The sequence below is a fragment of the Moschus berezovskii genome, chromosome 15, assembly GCF_049115385.1.
Source record: "Moschus berezovskii isolate FMDL1 chromosome 15, NW_MosBer_1.0, whole genome shotgun sequence".
Lineage (NCBI taxonomy): Eukaryota > Metazoa > Chordata > Mammalia > Artiodactyla > Moschidae > Moschus > Moschus berezovskii.
The window spans coordinates 44785677-44805268 of record NC_142474.1 but is presented as its reverse complement, the minus strand read 5'-3'; the positions used below and the strand labels follow the sequence as shown (position 1 = coordinate 44805268).

The 19592-nt window shown below is 51.0% G+C and overlaps 2 protein-coding genes across 2 annotated transcripts in view; both read left to right on the top strand.

Moving 5' to 3' along the window:
- The window catches only part of CFAP61 (cilia and flagella associated protein 61), a 246292-nt gene extending 237809 nt beyond the window's left edge, over positions 1 to 8483 (top strand). The window contains exons 26-27 of the mRNA XM_055430665.2: positions 3454 to 3544; positions 8094 to 8483. Of these exons, the coding sequence (XP_055286640.2) occupies positions 3454 to 3544; positions 8094 to 8294 (292 nt within the window). The 3' untranslated portion in view covers positions 8295 to 8483. The remainder of the gene's footprint in view (positions 1 to 3453; positions 3545 to 8093) is intronic.
- A 7220-nt stretch (positions 8484 to 15703) lies between these two features.
- Positions 15704 to 17787, top strand: INSM1 (INSM transcriptional repressor 1). Its single transcript, XM_055424698.2, has one exon. It carries the CDS (start codon positions 15751 to 15753, stop codon positions 17314 to 17316), a length of 1566 nt encoding a protein of 521 aa, XP_055280673.1. The 5' UTR covers positions 15704 to 15750; the 3' UTR covers positions 17317 to 17787.
- Positions 17788 to 19592: the final 1805 nt, after the last annotated feature.

Here is a 19592-nt window from a genome sequence, read left to right as displayed (position 1 = left end):
CTGAGTCTGCAAACCGCTGGCCGGGCTGTCAGGAGCATAGCGGTCACTGAAATGCCAGGTGCCACTGCTGCTGGAGGCCATCTAAGGGGCTGTGAGTTCCAAAGCAGCAGCAGGAAACCTGCAGGAACCTCAGCTTCCTCTTCCACCCCCGAGTCTCTGTGCAGACCAGCTTGATCCCTTTCAGAGGGTTAAGGCTCCCCAGGCCTCTGTGCTCAGCCTCATGGATGGAAGTGATGGAGACCCGAGCGTTACATGATGGGCCCCTGGGGGGGGTGGGGGCTGCCTTCATTCTAAGAGAAGTGGGTTTCCCCAGAGTCCACTCTTGGAAGCAAATGACAAAGAGTCCAAGGGGTAACACAGAGGCTGGGGTGGTGAGGGTGCTGAATGGGGACGCACCTGAGCGGCACCTGGGCAGTTGGAAAAGAGCTGTGCTGACACCAGGAAGGTAGCTTCTTCTGTGTAGCAGAAGGCTGTGGCTGCAAACCCCGAAACCAAGTGGCTAGGAACTCTGATGCTGCCATGGAAATGCATACGGGGCGAGGAGGTGGCATCTCAGCTATGCGGGAAAGGTGGCAACAAACTTAAAAGCACCCATTCGATTCTAACCCAGGCATTTTAGGGGCTTCCCTGATGGCTCAGTGGTAAAGAACCCACCTGCCAATGCAGAAGACATAAGAGACCTGGGTTCGATCCCTGGGTCAGGAAGATCCCCTGGAGATAAGCATGGCGACCCACTCCAGTATTCTTGCCTGGAGAACCCCATGGACAGAGGAGCCTGTGGGTTACAGTCCATGGGGTCACAGGGTCAGACACAACTGAAATGACTTAGCATGCGTGCATCATAGTTTTGAGATTTGCGAGTTTACGATTCCCTGAAGCTTTTGTAGAAGCTGCTGAGACCTAAGAGGGAGGGAACATCCTGGTAAAGCTGTGCTTGACTGTACACAGTTGGGCATCACTGATGCTTTGGTCCATGATGCAACCGTCTGAGATGTGTCAAAGCATCACCTGGCTGAGCTGACACCTGCCCAGGTGGCCGGCTCCACATCAGTGCCTTTGCTCCAGGAATCAGACGGGTGTTGGATGTCGGTCTGAGTTTGTGGGGGTCCAGAACTCCAGGCAGAACCTCCATCGACACCATTCATTCAGAATTCAGCGGCCGTGAGTCAGTCACAGCACTGACAGGTTTTCACGGGTGCCCTCTGGAACCCCTGGCCCTTCCTCTGCACCCCAGGGCTCAGGCTGACTGCCCTTTGAGCCTGGGCTCACCCACAGCTCTCCCCCTGTCCCTGTGAGGCTCACTCCTTTGCACGACTGCCCATCTTGGGACACTTTGCAGAGTTTTGCCACCTACTTATTGAGTAGAACTTTATATTAATGAAAGACCCATCAGGGCCAGGCAGTGTGGAGTGTATACCATGCTGTGTGCAATTTGTGCTTGTGTGCCACGTTGCTTCAGTTATGTAGGACTCTGTGCGACCAGCTTGCCAGGCTCTTCTGTCCGTGGGATTCTCTTCGGCAAGAGTACTGCAGTGGGTTGCTGTGCCGTCGTCCAGGCGATCTTCCTGACTCAGGGATCAAACCTGCGTCTCTTACATCTAACCTGCATTGGCAGGTGGGTTCTTAACCATCAGGGCTGCATTCATTGTTCCTTTCTTTTTTCCATGAACATCTGTGGGACACCTGTTGCACACAGGTACTGAGCTAGATGGCCGTGGATCGATTACATAACACATCTGAGTTGTCCCCTGTCTCCAGGACATCCTCCCTGCCCATCACCTTTCTAAGCTCAGCTTCTGCCCCCATCCCACTCCACTTATCTCCACCCACCTCCTTGGGGGCTGGGCACACGCCTGCCTCCTGGCTTTTGCACCTGCTGTTCCCAGAAGGTTCTTTCCTCTGAGCCCCAGGTGGCTCACTCCCCATCCCCCGGGCTTTGCTGGCTAAGTCACCATCTTAGGAGCGAGCCTTGCTCTGACGTCTCCAATCCTCACTTGATTTATGTTCCCTCCTAAGCAGGTCGCCCTCATATGTTGAACATGGACCTATTTATTGGTTGGATATAAGCTCCTCAGTGGCAGGGATGTTGGTCTGTGTTGGTCCCTGCTGTTTCCCGAGTACCCGGAACAGTGCTGGGCACAGAATGGGCATGGAGTCAATATTAGTGGGATTAATAGTTGGATGAATATATGACCTGAACCACAAAGTAGGTGAGTTAGCATGAAATTAGGTCATATTCTGGACAAGCAAACAGGTGATAGGTGCCAAGCAGTGTGGCTGAGAGCCAGGCTGGTCCTACACGGGCTTAACACTGCCCTGGTCCTTTAGTGCCGTGGTGTCCCTGGGCTCATTCTGTCCTTCCCAAGAATTAACGTCAAGTTGCAGATAACAGGGACTTGCCTGGGGGTTCCGAGGTTTAAAATCCACCTTGCAATGTAGGGGGTGCGGGTGCAATCTGTGGTTGGGGAACTAAGATCCCACATGCTGCGGGGCAAACTAGAGAGTGAGTCCATGCACTGCAAAAGACCCCGCATGACTCAACGCAGCTCTTCTATGCTGCAGCCAAGTCCCGATGCAGCCAAATAAACATTTTTTTAAAATATCAGAAAAAAACAAAGTGCTCATCTGCATGTGGGCACCAGTTTCTCTTCCCCTGGGCACACACCTGACGTCCACGAACTGTCCCAGGAATGCCAGGGGAGCCCAGGTCACCCCAGTGGGCCTGCCTGACCCTGAAGACGCTTCCTGTTCTGAGACACTGAGCATGAAGAGGAAGTAAGAGTTCAAATACCAGTAGAGGTTCTTGGTTCTTCCAAGAATGCAGCAAACCTGCGACAATCCCCTGTGAATAAAGGATAGCCATGCTGTCCCCCATGCAAGAAAGCATTTGTTCAGATAGTTTTTCAGGGCCAAGTTAGCAAAGAGGGCTGCCAGCGGAACCACTCTCAAGAAGAGAGATTCAATTAGGCGTCTGTGCAGTTGCATGAAGGCCGTGTCGCAACACCGAGGGGGCCTGTTTTTCTGGTCATTATTAATCCAGAAACCTTAATGATGAACAACATTTGTGTTATTGTCTCCCCAAATTTAATTTGTTTATGCAGCAGTTCAGTTAATCCTGCAATCTGTTTTTCTCAAACGGGGGCAGATAATGGAGACACCGTTCTTTACAAGTCTTCAGGCTTTTAAATTCTGATAAAATCAGGATTCTTCACTGGGTCTTGCCCCAGCTCTGAATTAAACCACTTTAAATGTAATTATGGAAGCCGGCCTTACATCAGGGACATCCATTTACAAAATTGATTGGCCATGCTGTTCCGCGAGGCATTTCGTGAGCAAACGATTACAAAAGAGCCAGAACTGTAATTTATAAAGGCAAAAAAAAAGCAGGTAAATACTTTATTAGTGATAATGAGAGGGTTTCCAACTAACTGAACCTTTCTCTTCCCTCGCCAGCTACTTCTCGGAGCCATGGTGCATGGCCCTCTTTCACGATCGTTTTATTGATCTCCGGAAAGCGCTACACCAAATCTTATCCTCCAAGGAGGTAAGCGTGATTAACGGATATGTGAGTTATTCCTTGCAAATTAGGAGTTACAAGCTGTTGATCATTTAGACTTTTCCCTACATTCTCACTTTATGGTTTCACTTTGAAAACCAACTGTCCTTCACTTAAACAAACTATGGAGTCGGTAAACATAGATGGTGATATTTCAGGGCAAGTGGGTTATTCAAATCTCTTATGCGGGGCAGATTTCTTTTCCTCTTTTCCAAGTACCTGTACTTTCATTATCAGCTGACAGTGAGGGCTGAAATCAGGTAGTGGGCTGTACCTCCTGGCCCCTGAGCATGAAGTCTGCATTCATACGGCTGCCAGTCAACTAAAGAAAGGTGTCACGGGAAGTCAACAGGTGTCCAGATGCACTCCTCTTATTTTTTATTTACTTACTTAGTATTTTGCAAACGTTGGTGTCCTTTTTTTAAAATTCACTTTGGCATATGGGATCTTAGTTCCCCAACCAGGGAATGAACCCGTGTGCTCTGCAGTGGAAGCAGAGAATCTTAACTACTGGAGAGTCAGGGAAATCCCTAAACACGCTCCTTTTAAAACTGAAAGTTCTTTCTCCAAGCAATTCAGGATTAACTGCAAGTGAGGCTGCACACCGCACGGATTCTGTACTTGGCAAGAAATTTGACTCTGCCATGTAAATAGTAAAATATTTATGAAACTTTATTTTTTTTTAACACCTGTTAGCCCTTACCAGAGTTGTGGGGAATTTACATGTTCGGTCAAAGATCTATTCTAGATGCTTCGTTGGTTTACTCAGACGAGGGCTGGGGCTTGGCTGAGTGGTCTGACTGTCTAAATGAGCAGGTCCTGTGTCTCTGTGTCACCTCCTCGTGGGTCCCCAGGGTGTAGGCTGCCAATGCAGGAGACGGTAGTTCTATCCCTGGGTCAGGAAGACTCCCTGGAGAAGGAAATGGCAACCTACTCCAGTATTCTTGCCTGGAAAATCCCATGAACAGAGGAGCCTGGCAGGCTACAGTCCATGGGGTTGCAAAAGAGTCAGACATGACTTAGCGACTAAACAACAAAAACCAAAATGAGAAAAGAATCTGAAAAAGTATATATATATATATGTCTCAAACTGATTCACTTTGCTGTACACTTGAAACTAACACAACATTGTAAATCAACTATACCCCAATATAAAGTAAAAATTTTAAACACCAAGTTTAAAAGTTTAAAAAGATTGTTAAGACAGGGCTACTATGCAAAGCGACCTACAGATTTTGTATAAGCCTATAAAAACCCCCATTTCTTCTTTTAGAAATGGAAAAGCCAATCCTAAAGTTCATGGAAATGCAAAAGACTCTAAATTAAATTTGAGAAACTTTAAAAAAGTTGATGGACACACGTTTTGCAATTTCAAAACTTAATACAAATCAATGGTAACCAAGACAGTATGGTACTTATATAAGAATAGACGTAGAGATCAACAGAGTAAAATTAAGAGCCAAAGTAAACCCATTTCCATGAAAAGATGTCAACATCGTTAATCATTAGGGAAATACAAAAACCAGGGTCACAATGAGATATCACTTCACATCTGCTAGGATGGCTACAGTTAAAAAAATAAAAGGAAATAATGAGTGTTGAAAAGGATGTGGAAAAATTGAAACTCTCACACATTGCTAGTGGGAATGTAAAAATATTATGCAATTGCTATGAAAAAACGGTTTGATGGCTCCTAAAAACTTGGAGAAGGAAATGGCAACCCACTCCAGTGTTCTTGCCTGGAGAATCCCAGGGATGGGGGAGCCTGGTGGGCTTCCGTCTATGGGGTCACACAGAGTCGGACACGACTGAAGTGACTTAGCAGCAGCAGCAGCAAAAACTTATAAACAGAATTACTATATGACCTAGCCATTGCACTCCTAGGGATATACCCCCAAAGAACTGAAAATCAGTATTCAAATGAATACTTGTATATGAATGTTCATGGCATCACTATTCAGAATTACAAGACAGAAGAAAGACCCCAGATCTTCACCATGGGACCTGTGGATAAACAAACGTGGTCTCTCCCTATGATGGAACCTACTCTGCCCTAAAAGAAATGAAGTGCTGATACATTCTAACAAGTGGATAAACCTCAAAACACTGAGTTGACTGAAAGGAGCCAGACACACGAGGTCATGTGTTGTTTGGGGGCACTGTGAGGTGAGCTGCTTACAGATGAACATGTTGGGGTGGAGGGTAGGTAGTCACCCTGAGAAAGGGCACACAGGACAGGCAAATGCACAAAAAATGAGTTTACAATCTAGAGCAGTATTTGTCTTCCATAAATTTGAGAGTTCTATTTTGTGACTTGACACCATTACCCCAATGTTGGGCTTCCCTGGTAGCTCAGTTGGTAAAGAATCCGCCTGCAATTCAGGAGACCCTGGCTCAATTCCTGGGTAGGGAGGATGCCCTGGAGAAGGGAAAGGCTACCCACTCCAGTATTCTGGCCTGGAGAATTCCATGGACTGTATAGTCCATGGGGTCTCAGAGAGTCGGACACAGCTGAGCAACTTTCACTTGACTTCACTTTTTCACCCCAAAGTTAGAACAGCGTCCTACAGAATGAGCCCCCAGTCTCCTCTAATTTTTGTATATTTGTTATATTTGATACAATCTATCTGGAAAATTAAGGAAAAAAGAGCCAACCTCAGCTCTACGTGCTCGGGCACTCAAATGTCTCGGCGCCTCTAATATTTACTTCTGGGCATCACTTGCCATTCTTTCTCTCTCCCATCTTTGTTGATCTGATTTGGGGTCCTGGCCTCCCACAGACGGTTCTTCCAAGTGATATGTGTATAATCCCCACACCTGGCAGTGTCTCACTTATATAACTAAGTGATAATTACTGTATGTCTCCATATAGTTTGAATCTAGTTTTCTACCTATAAGTTCTTACTATTAATAAATTAATGATCCAGTAGAACTCTGCAAGTTATCCACTATGTTTTGCTGTTAAAATCTCATCTAAAGTTTTACATCAGAAAAAAAAATCAGAAAAGAAAAACTGCATCAGAGAAAATAAAATTTGATAAAAAATAAATAAATAAAAATAAAAAAGAATTATTGGAAGGTCAAATAAACACATCATCAAAGTCCATCTTCCTTTAGGGTAATTTCAAGTACTGGAGTGTTCAGAAAGCACACAGCTCAAATCTCCGTGAAGTGCTTTTTCTTTTGGCTTTACTTCCCACACAGTATGTGGGATCTTAGTTCCCCCACCAGGGATCAAACCCATGCCCTCTGCATTGAGTCTTAACCACTGGATTGCCAGAGAAGTCCCTTTTAAAGTTATTTTTATTTTATGAATGAAGTGCTTTATTCAACAATCCTCTTATAGATGGGCAGATAGGTGATAAAGCAAGTATGGTAACCATAGAAACCAGATAGTGTGTATCCGAGTGCCAAGTGCATCACTCTGTCAACTTGCCTCTATGTCTGAATCCTTTTATAATAAGATGTTGGGAAAATCTCTACTATATTATAAATATGCACCGTGTGTGATTCTCAACTGCAGATAACTTTATTCTCTCTGAGCCCCACACCTTTAAAGATAGCAATGAAATTTGCCTTTACTAAGAATTTAGTATATGTTTTAAAAATCCCATTGCTTGGGGACTGTAAAGTAAAGCATCTAGGAGTTTTCAACTAAAAATGTTTAATCACCACCTTTCTTATTTTTAAAACAAGCCTGATCTACAGATTATTTTTATCTGAAAATTAAGAGCTTAAAATTGCTATGCTTGCTGAACTCTAAGACATTATGGTATGCGAACTAAGCCAGTCACAAAAAGAGAACTAGTGTTTGATTCCATTTACATGAAATGCCTAAAGTCAAATCATAGAGAAAGCAGAAGGGTGGGGACTTCCTTGGTGGTCCAGTGGCTAAGACTCCGTGTTCACAATATAGGGGGCCTGGGTTTGATCCCTGGTCAGGGATCTAGATCCCACATGCTGCAACTAAGAGTTTGCATTCCTCAACGAAAGACCCTGGGATGGGCAGTAAATGGTTAGCAGTGACACCTTGGGAGAATGGGAAGGGAATGGCTACCCACTGCGGTAAACTAGAGCTAACTTGATTATTCTAGGGCTTCCCAGCTGGCACTAGTGGTTAAAAAAAAACAAAAACAAAAACCCACCTGCCAATGCAGGAGCTATAAGAGACACGGGTTCAATCCCTAGCTGGGTAATACCCCCTGGAGGAGGGCATGGTAACCCACTCCAGTATTCTTGCCTGGAGAATCTCATGGACAGAGGAGCCTGGAGGGCTTCAGTCCATGGGGTTACACAGAGTCGGACACAACTGAAGCCACTCCACACGCACATATCACGTTCCGAGATGGATGGTGCTGATAGCTGTATGACGACATGAAGGTCCTTTTCACCTCTGAGTCAGACACTTAAAGTGATAAGTTTTATGCTATGTGTGTTTTGCCACAGTTTAATTTTTTTAACCTAGGAAAAAACCCCACAATATTGTGCCACTCAGCCCAAGTAACATCAGTATCTGCCATCTCACTCTATTTTCCAGGACGAAAACCTTCCTTCTGTGGAAGAGTTAGCCCGTCAGATCGAAGATGAGGAAATCAACCTGCCAGAGAAGCCCAGGAATTACCTCAAAAGAGTTTTCCAGGAAACCATCTACAGGCCTCTGGTGGAGAAGAGCATCCTTGACTACCTGCACTACAATCATTACCACTTGCCCATGTACGCGTGGCCGGGCATCATTTAGCTGCGGCCACCGCCTCCCCGTGATCGTTTCCACGCGTGTCGTTTCGGGAAGTGCTCCATAGAAGCAGGAAACCTGGCTGGACCGCCGGGCACCGTCCTTTTCTGCGGCCACCACATGCCTGTAGTTCCCTATCGTCCCAGTAGGTGGCGCACGGCGGTGCGACTCGATTCTGGGGCACGGAGAGGCTTTACCCACACCAGGAGTGTTCCTGGCCAGAATAACCCAGTTTAGCAATAAAATGAAACCGTTAGTGTGCAAAACTTGTTTTTTTTTTTTAAAACCTTGGGCATGATTCTGTTTGATTTCCTGAAAAGCCCTGCCGCCAATGCTGTTAGTCCTTTACATGTTTACCTGGTCAGGTGGGTGATAAAAGAAAATTGTATACCCAGGATGGAAAATTAGGAATACAGACGCGGCGAAATTATCTCTATAATCCAACATCAGGATTGGTTGCATGAACAAGCTTACAGGGAGTTTTGAAACGAGGGGCCTGCTCTCACGGCCTGTATAATTACATTTCTACTTCCTGTTTCAGATTAGGCGCATAAATGCACCGAAAAAACTGGCAGATCAACCCAGGGTCACGCGCACGTTTCAGATTAGAAAACGGTAGTGGGAAGTTAATCTGGGTCATTTCCTTTGACTCTCGGTGCTGTTGCTTGGCACTGGGGCCCTCTGGTACCCGTCACCTGTAATATGGGTCAGTAGCCCACTTTCTCATAAATAGAGCACGTTAAATGCCTTCCAGAAAACACATGGATTCAGGAACAACAGGTAAGACGGATTTCGTTTATTTGGATATCTTTTAAGCAGATAGTGTGACATCATTTGTGTCTGAATTTTTGACCAGCAGAGGTTAAAACTGGATTTCAGTTTTCATTCTTTTTTTGGTATTTATGTTAACATTTAGCAAAAGCTGGAGCAATTGTAATGACTGCACAGCTACTTGTAGGGTAAGTCATTACAGAATTATCCCCCATTAATAAACTAATACCTCTCAAAAAATAAAATGATTCTGGAACACCAGACTCTGATTTTTCTAAAGCAGGCAAAAGCAAGCAACAAACTCCATTATTTCCTGCACAAATATGTTTTACACAAGGGCAGGGGTCGTTCAGAGGGAGGGCCCAGTGCCCACCATATGGTATAAACTGTGCCATTCATATGGGGAACAGTCGATACTAGTCCCCTCTTCAAACTGCAAGCCCAACACACATGGAACCATGTTTCAGAGCCTGTGAATGAGTTAGCTCAAGAAACGCTCTTTCCCCCGTTTCCCCTTCCTCTGAGAGGCCCTGGATCAAAGTCATCAGCAAATGGAGTGAGTTTCTGTGACAGGCCCTGGGACCTTGGGTGGAGATGACCAGAACAACAGAGGATAACTGGTGATGATTTCTGTGACCAAGTACTACCATTAAAAAGCTTCTAGTCACGTAAAAATGACCCTATAGGACCTTAATGTCAAACCATGCATAAATTTTATGGTTAAGTTTTTCTCTGCTGCCTTTTGAAAAGTAATCTTGGGCCCCTATAAGTATCATGGCAGGTCTGAAAATGAATATAATTTAGTCTACAAAGTGTATGGGAGGAAGTTACTAATCACTGTCCTATATTCAGAAAGTAATTTCCTGAATCGAGGTAGGAATTTTAGTATATATGTGCAGTAAAGCATTTTATGACTAAGGAACAGCTTGTTTAAGAATAGGAGATGAACCCAAGACTTGTTGATCATAACTGCTGTTTTAAGGATTTCTGGAGAATAATGATATTTATTCTTAAATGATGATAAATCCTGGCAAAGGAAAGGGTTCCAGACACACGAAGTATTTGTGCTTCTCTAAATCTTTAGAATTCTAAAGAATTCTAGAATCTAAATCTAACCCTGGCAGAGCTTCCATGGAGACTGAACCCGAGAAGTCCCCATACCATTCAGCTTGTGCTGCTTAGTGGGGAGTCTTGAGCTCTAAGCCTACCCCATTCTCGTAATTCTAGTTTTGGACAAAGACTATGGACAAGAAAACACCAAAGTTACATTTCCTACGTTGTATTCTCCCCATAGCGCAAGGAACAACCATAACTCACGATGCCTTTAATAATTTCCTGACACGGGTCGGTTTCTACTAGCTGGCGGCCACCTCCTTTCCCCAAGAGGCTCCTGAGATGCTACCCAAATATCCCAAGGAGAAAGAAAAATAGAAGATGATGCGGGGAAGGAAAGGGAACCTTGTACGGAGGAGAAAACGTGAAGCCAGACAATCAATATTTACCCGCAGAAGGGTGTGGGTGTGTGTGTGTGTGCACGAGCGCCAGCACGGGTGCACCGGCTGAGTGTTAGCCAAGGAGCAGGGCGAGGGCCTCGAAAGTCGCCGTGTGCGAGGAGCTGTTGATTGTTTTCTGGTTGAGAGAAGAGGTGATGATAAGGCTGGGATACAGTGCGCGCCGGGCCGGGCGGAGCGGCAGCTGTATGCTAATACTCGCAGAAACCAGCCTCCGCGTCCCCCATTAAAGCAGGCGGCCAGGAGGCCACACATCACTGAACAAATAGGCTCTCTCTAGACAAATAAAATAACACACGTTGGTCTGCGGGGAGGGGTGGGGGGTGGAGAGCCAGAGAGGGTGAGGAGCGGGAGGAGAGGAAGGGAGGGGGAGAGAGGGGGCCACTGAAGAGAGGGGTGGACGGAGAGAGGGGAGGAGAGGCCGGGAGGGAGACCAGGAAGAGGAAGGAGAGGGACTGTCCGAGGGGGAGAGGGTCAGAGGGGGGAGAGGCTCCACGCAGCAGAGAGACTGGGTGGGGTGCGGGGGAGTGAAAGATGCGAAGAGAGTAGAGGTGGGACGAGGTGGGACGAGAGGGGCAGAGGAGGAACGCGGACCCCCAACCCAAGAGCCGAAGCAGGGACAGGGGCCCCGAGGCCCAGACAGACGGCGCGCCCCTGCAGCCCCCAGGCGCTTCGCTGTCCCTCCGACCGCCCCCGGGGCGGGCGAGGACAGGGGACTGTCGGAGTCACCGGGCCTTTCCGGTCGCTTTTGCTGGAGCTTTGTCGCCGCCTCGTCCGAGTCCGGGGAGCCGGGCTGCCCCTCATCGGGGAGGGTGGGGGGAGCCGGCCCTGCGCGCCCCACACTCGGTGCCCTCCCAGCCCTCCCCGGCCTCGTCCTCTTCGTCTGACTTTCCCACACTTTGGGGCGTCGCTGCGCCCGCCTTGGGTACCATCACCCTTCCAAGTCGCCAGGCCCAGGGTCCGTCCGGCCCGCCGCCCCCCTCCCTCCCTGACGCAACAGTCCCACCCGAGGCGAAAACAAACAGCCCCCGAGGGCACTTCAAGGGAGCATGCGGTGGCCCGACGGTACACTCGGCAGGATGAAAGGGGCGGCCGACAACCACCCCGTGGGCCCCGGGCGAATAATGGGCGCGCGGCAGATTGCCGGGGGCACTTGAAACTCGAGGGGAGGGAACTGCCGGAGCGCGGTCCCTCCCGGCGCCCGGCGGACGGCGCAGCCTCGAGTCTTCGCCCTCGTCCGCCCTCTTTCATGCGCTCCCCTTTTGTGTGGAATTATTTAAACGGGAGATCCGTGGCAGCTTTATGCTAATGTGCCGAACAAAGGCGACGGCCGGCGGGCGGGGGGCCCCCGGAAGGTGCCCGGAGGCCGGAGCGGGCTGGGCAGGGCGGCGGCGGGCTGCGCGTGGCTCTCGCGTGCCCCGGGGGCCCAACACGCCTGCCCCTCATTCCTGCAAATACAAAGGGGCTCCGGCTCCGGCCGGCGAGCGCAGCGCACGAGGGTGCGCGGGTCCCTCCGGGACTTGACTGCTGGCTCTGCAGCGGGAACGCACGATCCAGGTCGGGCCGTGACTCGCGGACCTGGAGGGCCTCTGCGAATCCGGCAGAGGTGTCCGCAGCCGACCCGGGATGGCGCTGGGGGCGCTGGTCGCTCCCCTCTCGCGCCTCCGGGGCATCTCCAAACACACCCCGGAGACAGACTTCCTTTCTGGCCTCTTAGGGGCTGCATGAGCCCAGGAACATCCCAAGGGGCAATTCCTGGGCCGAAATTCCCCGCTTAGCGCTTGGCTCCAAGCTTTGGGCTTCTAGCAACTCCTTGGGGCTAACTCCTGGTCACAGTTAACCCCAGCGCCTTCCCCGACGGCAAGCTAGGGCTCTAGGACAGGAGAGTCGGAGCAGCCGTGGCCTCCAACTCTGCAGCGGTCAGAGGAAGCACTCACCCCCTCAAGGAAAGAGGCCTTCGGGTTTTTCCTCAGCACTGGCCAGGACCCTACAGGAAGGGAGTAGCTTGGGACTTAGGAAGGACAGTACCCTGCCTGGGATCCCTCTTCTTGCCTTGCCCGGTGGAACTCCCCTGGAAAGGGCAGGTCAGCGCTCAGAGTGTCCCCACCTCAGCTCCACGAGGCCCCTATCTGGAATCGCAGTGCGCAGAGGCCCGCCGCCTCAGCGCAGCGTGGTGGCGCTTTCCTCTTCCAAAAGAAAGGCAAATATCTCGACTCTCTGGCCACCTGCCCGCGGGCGCGCAGATTCTGAGAAATAAAATCACGCAGAAGAGGACGGAAACCCAAGACCGGGTGCGAGGTGCATGTCCTTGGACGGTGCTGGTGTGTGCCCTGAGCGAAACCTAGTTCTTTCCCAGCCCTGGGTTTAAAAATTAGTTTCTAATACTCGGACCTTTCAAGTTTATATTTGTTTTGATTATACCTGTCTGAAAGCAGATTTCATTTTCTCTGGCAAGACTGCTGAAACCACAAATAAAGAAAAAGGAACGGATCCATTGAATCTCAGTATTTCAATAGTGTTCAATAGATTCTCTTAGCTTAATTCAGAGCCCTGTTGAATTCGCTGCATTCAGGCAGGGGTTTTGTTCTGTTTTTGCACACACGCACACCCCCCGCCCTCTTCACAATTATGGGTGTTGTTATTTTTTAAAGGATTCTCAAGGTGACTAACTCTCCCTGTTATCTGTTGAATGAAAAGAGTGTTACACATGCAAGACCAAATACCCGGCCATCAGTAGGGGATGCCGGCGGGCAGGGCCCCCGCCCTGTTATTGGACAATCCAGATGGGATTCCTGATTAGAAAATAAAATTGGCCAGAGCTGTCCCGGAATCCCTTTCCCACTTCTAATTTCATCAGCAGTATTAACCAGCACTCAAAAGAGCAAAGAAATAACATCAGTTACGTTTAGACTGAAACACACATATATTTTAAATAAACTTATTTTAGAATTTCTAACTTTTTTCAGTACTTTCATCGTAGTTAGCATTTTTTAAAATAAGGGTGAGAGCTTTCAAAATATATTGCATTATAGTCTATTTTCAGTGTATGTTTTTTTTTAAATCACAAACAGAAAATCACCAAATATTTCCCCCTTGATTAATCAACTTGATTAACCCCTTGATTAACTTAACTCTAACAACTGTCTCATTACAACTTATTACTCATGTGGACTCAAAGAAAAAAAATCTTTCATTTCCACGCCAGGGTATTTTCAGAGGGAAAATCCAAAACAATTAAATACCTTCAGTGGAATCAAACGTAAGCAAAATTCAGCAAAATCTGAGTGTACAGAGCTTTGCAGAAAAGTGCCCATTTCCTTTTCTTTCAATAAAGTGACATTTTCTTCACAATATATGACATTTTATGTGGCTTGGCAATTTGTTCCCTAGTGATGGGCGATCAGGGCCACTACCCACTCTTGGGGTTCTGACCCCTCCACTCCCGGAGATTCTGCTTTTGTGTTTCCTTGGGGCTGGGCTAGGGCTGGGGCTGGGAAGAGCTTGGAGGAACGGCGTGGTGGGGGTGGGGGTAGATTTTCACTGTTGTTTTTTCCTGGTGGCGCGGTTGGAAGGGTGGGGGGCGGGGGGGGGTGTGTGAGGCGGTCGGTCCTCTCCGAGGCCACAGCCTGCCTCAGAGGACAGATTGCCCCCCTCTCCCCCCCGGCCGGCAGCACGCGCCTCTTTTGAGTCCAGATTGGCCGAGACCCGCGCTCAATAGCGGGAGGTTAATTTCCTTCACAAAGGTGAAGGGGGCACGGCTCCGGGGGGCCCCGCGCCCAGACAGGCGGCCCCTTTATTCCGCTGCGCCTTGATTGGAGCCCTTGATTTAGCATCTGATGTCAACCAGCAGACAAAATGCCCGCTCCAAATGAAAATGCATGAGGCCGCGCAAGAAGAGTGGAAACCAACTTCACTAGGGCGCACGCGGCTGGCCGCGCGTTTCGGGCTTTGGCCAACGCCACTCGAATCAACCCAGCCCTGGGCGACGCGGAGGTTCCGAGTGGCCTGGACGGGACCGTTCCAACGATGCCAATCCCTGAGCCTCCGGGAACTTAAAACAGCGACAGCAAAAAAGTTCAGAAATTCAAGGTTTTTTTGGAACCCAGCCTGCTCCTTCCCCCATCCAGCGCTGTGTCTGCAGGCGATTGAAGAAGTGCAGTGCCAACTGTATCTCAAACTCGAGAGAAACCTTCCTGAGGCCCTCGGGCGCACGGCGGCTGCGGATATCTCCCTCGGCTGCAGCTAGCAGGCCAGACCCTCCACCCAAACTTGAAACTCTAGGGTCCCATTTCCGCTTAGATCCTGGGTCCCCGCGGCCCATCAGTCCCAGGCCCGGGCGGGGTTCTGGGCAACTCCTGCTTGGCAGCTATTTTTGATTCCCGAATATTTCCCAATACCAGGAGGAGTTCCAGCGCCTCCCCCAACCCCTCTCCCGCCCCAGCAGCCGCGCTCGGATCTCCCCCGCCCCTGCCCACCGCCGCCCCTACCCAATCAGCGCGCACAACTTCCCCCTCCGCTCCGGCTCGCGGATTGAACCCTCCTGACATATTTGGGGCCATTCTTCTCCTTTGTTGCTATTTTGCTCGCGACCCGCGGGTAATCCCCGCGCGGGAGGGGGGGGCCCAGCATTGTCGTGCTGATGGACGGGCCCATTTGGCGGCTCCGAGCCCCCCGGAGGAAAGACACAAAGCCCAGGCACGTGCGCCTCCGCATAGAGAAGCAGCAGACCGTGAAGGGAGGCGGGGCCGGGCGTGTGCCGCGGCCGGGCGGGGCGGCGGCGCCGGGCGGGGCGGCAGAGAGGCGCGCGCGGGGGCTTTGCGCCCTCAGGTACATCTGCCGCACCTACCGGGCGACCCCCGAGTCCCGGGCCCCTTTTGGCCGCCGCGTCGCCCTCCCACCCGACCGGGTGGAGGAGCTGCGGGCACGCTGATTGGCTCCGGGGGAAGCGGGAGGCGAGAACAATGGCCCCCTCCCCCAGTTAAAAGGGAGCGGCTCCCGGGCCCGGGGACAGGGACGCGTGTGCAGGGCGCAGAGGCGGGCCGAGCTGCCGCCGGCGCCACGCGAGTCCCGCCGCCGCCGCCGCGCCCGGGCCATGCGCCGGGGACACTGAGGGCCGCCGGGGCCGAGCGCTGAGGTGGGACCGAGCCAGCCCCTCGCCCTCACCCTCGCGCCGCGCCAACATGCCCCGCGGCTTCCTGGTGAAGCGCAGCAAGAAGTCCACGCCGGTATCCTACCGGATCCGCGGCGGCGAGGACGGCGATCGCGCGCTGCTGCTCTCGCCGGGCTGCGGGGCCGCCCGCGCCTCGCCTCCCGCGCCCTGCCCGGGGCCGGGTCCGGGCCCGCTGCAGCCGCCGCCGCCGACCGAGCGCGCCCATGCGGCGCTCGCCGCCGCGCTCGCCTGCGCGCCGGGCCCGCCGCCACCCCCGCCAGGGCTGCGGGCCGCGCACTTCGGCAACCCTGAGGCCGCGCACCCGGCGCCGCTCTACAGCCCCACGCGGCCCGTGAGCCGCGAGCACGAGAAGCACAAGTACTTCGAGCGCAGCTTCAACCTCGGCTCGCCCGTCTCGGCCGAGTCCTTCCCCACGCCCGCCGCGCTGCTCGTGGGCGGCGGCGGCGGCGGGGCCAACGGCGCCGGAGGCGGTGGCACCTGCAGCGGCGACCCGCTGCTCTTCGCGCCCGCCGAGCTCAAGATGGGCACGGCTTTCTCGGCGGGGGCCGAAGCGGCCCGCGGCCCGGGGCCTGGTCCCCCACTGCCCCCCGCCGCCGCCTTGCGGCCCCCGGGCAAGCGGCCTTCGCCCCCCGCCGCCGCCGCGGCCGCCGCCGCCGCCGCAGAGCCGCCCACCAAGGTAGCCAAGGCCCCGGGTTCCAAGAAGCCCAAAGCCATCCGCAAGTTGCACTTCGAGGACGAGGTGACCACGTCGCCCGTGCTGGGGCTCAAGATCAAGGAGGGTCCGGTGGAGGCGCCGCGAGGCCGCGCGGGGGGTGCGGCGCGGCCGCTGGGCGAGTTCATCTGCCAGCTCTGCAAAGAGGAGTACGCCGACCCCTTCGCGCTGGCGCAGCACAAGTGCTCGCGCATCGTGCGCGTGGAGTACCGCTGCCCCGAGTGCTCCAAGGTTTTCAGCTGCCCGGCCAACCTGGCCTCGCATCGCCGCTGGCACAAACCGCGGCCTGCCCCCGCCGCCGCCCGGGCGTGCGAGCCCGAAACTCCTGCCCGGGCGGAGGCGCGGGAGGCGACGGGCGGCGGTAGCAGCGACCGCGACACGCCGAGCCCGGGCGGCGTGTCCGAATCGGGCTCCGAGGACGGGCTCTACGAGTGCCACCACTGCGCCAAGAAGTTCCGCCGCCAGGCCTATCTGCGCAAGCACCTGCTGGCGCACCACCAGGCGCTGCAGGCCAAGGGCGCGCCGCCGCCGGCGCCCCCGGCCGAGGACCTACTGGCCTTGTACCCCGGGCCCGACGAGAAGGTGCCCCAGGAGGCGGCCGGCGACGGCGAGGCGGCCGGCGTGCTGGGCCTGAGTGCGTCCGCCGAGTGCCACCTGTGCCCGGTGTGCGGGGAGACGTTCCCCAGCAAGGGCGCCCAGGAGCGCCACCTGCGCCTGCTGCACGCCGCCCAGGTGTTCCCCTGCAAGTACTGCCCGGCCACCTTCTACAGCTCGCCCGGCCTCACGAGGCACATCAACAAGTGCCACCCGTCCGAGAACAGACAGGTGATCCTCCTGCAGGTGCCGGTGCGTCCGGCCTGCTAGAGCGCGCCCTCCACCCCGGCCCCCCAAACCGTGCCTTCGCTTGGAGACCCACAGAGAGAGTGCGCTCCGACCCCGCGCCCGCGCCGGGGGCGCCCACCCCCGGTGAAAGTGTGGTCTCCGCTTCTCTCGGTGTGGCGTGACGGTAACCCCATCCTCTCGTTGTGACTCCTTTTGGACACCCCCTCCCCTTTGCGTTGTGTCCCCTTCTTCCCCCCACCATGGCGCAACAGGAGCCAATCTCTTTTTGTACAAGGGAGAAAAGCTGTACGCGTTTGTCTCGTGGTTGGAAGCCTCCCCTTGGAGGGGAGATGTTTTTCTTGCTAGTATTCGCTGTGTTCATGGTCTAGAAATGCGGTTTGCTCTCGCCTACCAATCTGCTTTCTATGTATGTAGCCTACGGGTTGTTTTGGGTGAATCTTGAGGAATAAATGCCTTTATATTTCACAGGCTGTAAATTGAACTCCCCACATGATTAGCTTTATTATGGCTTGTGAACTGCTGGAGTCTGGCTTTACCTTTTTGTATGTGAACAAATCAAATTGCTTAAAAAAAAAAAAGAGTTTTCTTTAGTCTAGCCACAAATGCCTTGAACGTTGTCTGTTTGGGATTGTTTTTAGGGGGGAGGGATGGGAATTTTCAGAAGATGCTGTAGAAACTGCCTCAGTATTTCACATAAGTCTTTTCAGTTTGATCATCTTTGTTGAGGTAGGACTATATGAGTTCCCTCTAAATGTATATGTTGATTTATGAGTAATTGTTATTTATTCTTTATTTATTTATATTAATTATGAAGATTATGATATTATTTGATTGCATATTTTTTGGTGCGCTTCCCCCCTCCCCCACCACTCTTGACATTTCACTGTGCATTTTAGAAGAGAGCCTTTTTCTAAAGGGATCTGTTAAAAGTTTTAACTTTTATACCTATCTGAGCGAATTACAGACAACCTACCATTTTATTCTGCTTGGAGCCCCTCCCCCCTGGGGCTCTCGTACAACCGACAGCTCTTACTTTTAAATGCAATCTCTTTTCTACATACATTATTTTCTTAATTGTTAGCTATTTATAGAAAGCTTCAATAGAACTGTTTCAACTGTATAACTATTTACTATTCAAATAAAATATTTTCAAAGTCAAAGTAAGGTGGACTTATTTCTGCATCATGTGGTTTCAACAAGGATTTAAAACAGAGCTTCCAATGGTTTCTTCAATGTATGCCTGTTGTTTATTTAAAAAAATCCCACCACCATCACTGAAATCGTGGATTTTTAGAGCTGAATCTGAGCTGCTGAATTCTGCCTTTCTGGCAGTTCTGGGGTGTAGGCTCAAAACAGACTGCAGCCAGAGGCTTTTTAGGGGTCCTTAGGAATGTACTGGAAGGTAGAGTTAGAAGGGAGGCTGTGCAAATCTTTTTCAGAGAAATCTAGATAAATGTCCACAAGAATTTATCCTTTTAACCAAGGGGATATTAGAACACCACCTTCATTTAGCACATCCTTATATCCTGACAATTTGGGGCTCAGTGTAACAGTAATTCCTCAAGTAAAGATGGGTAGTTTTTGATCCTTAAGTATCAACCAGGAGAAAGTAGGAATGATTTTATGGTTAGATTTCCAAAGTAAGGAACACAGACCAACTCCTGTTTGTGTGTACCAGAAGTTGAGCAACTGAGTTTAAAGTAAGGACTCAGAAATAATTTTCCAATCAGGTGAGCAGTCCATTTTGGGGGAAAAAAAACTGGAGCACCATCTGTTTGGGGTATTAAATTTAATAACGGTAATTACAGTGTTTTCCGTTATGTGTCACAAAGCTCTTCGAAGAACAACCCTGATTTTCACCAGTGAATATTTGGAGTTGTTTTTCTCCACCTTTGAAACGCTCGATTATGGAGCTGTGTTAACCATCACAGTTGTGTATTCCCTGTGGCCCACTAAATCTAAGATTTTGCCCAGCAAAGGGATTTTAGAAATCCATACAGTTGAAGCTGCATTTCCAAAAGGTGTAGCTGGCATGATGGTGGGAAGGGCAACATGTGAGAAACTTGGAAGGAAAATGTGATGAAAGAGATGATTTTCAGATTTTGAGCCTGAAGTTTTTTGTGGGGAAAGGTTTACTGAAAGTCTCCGCTGTCAGGACCGTCGAGTACTCCTCTCTTTGTGAGGCTCTTGAAACAGACTCAGGAACAATGGAGGAGCACAGCACAGGTAAGTTGCCTTGGGAACAAACTGCCCCTCTTTTTTTTATTTTATTTACCAGTTTGTAAAATACAGGAAGA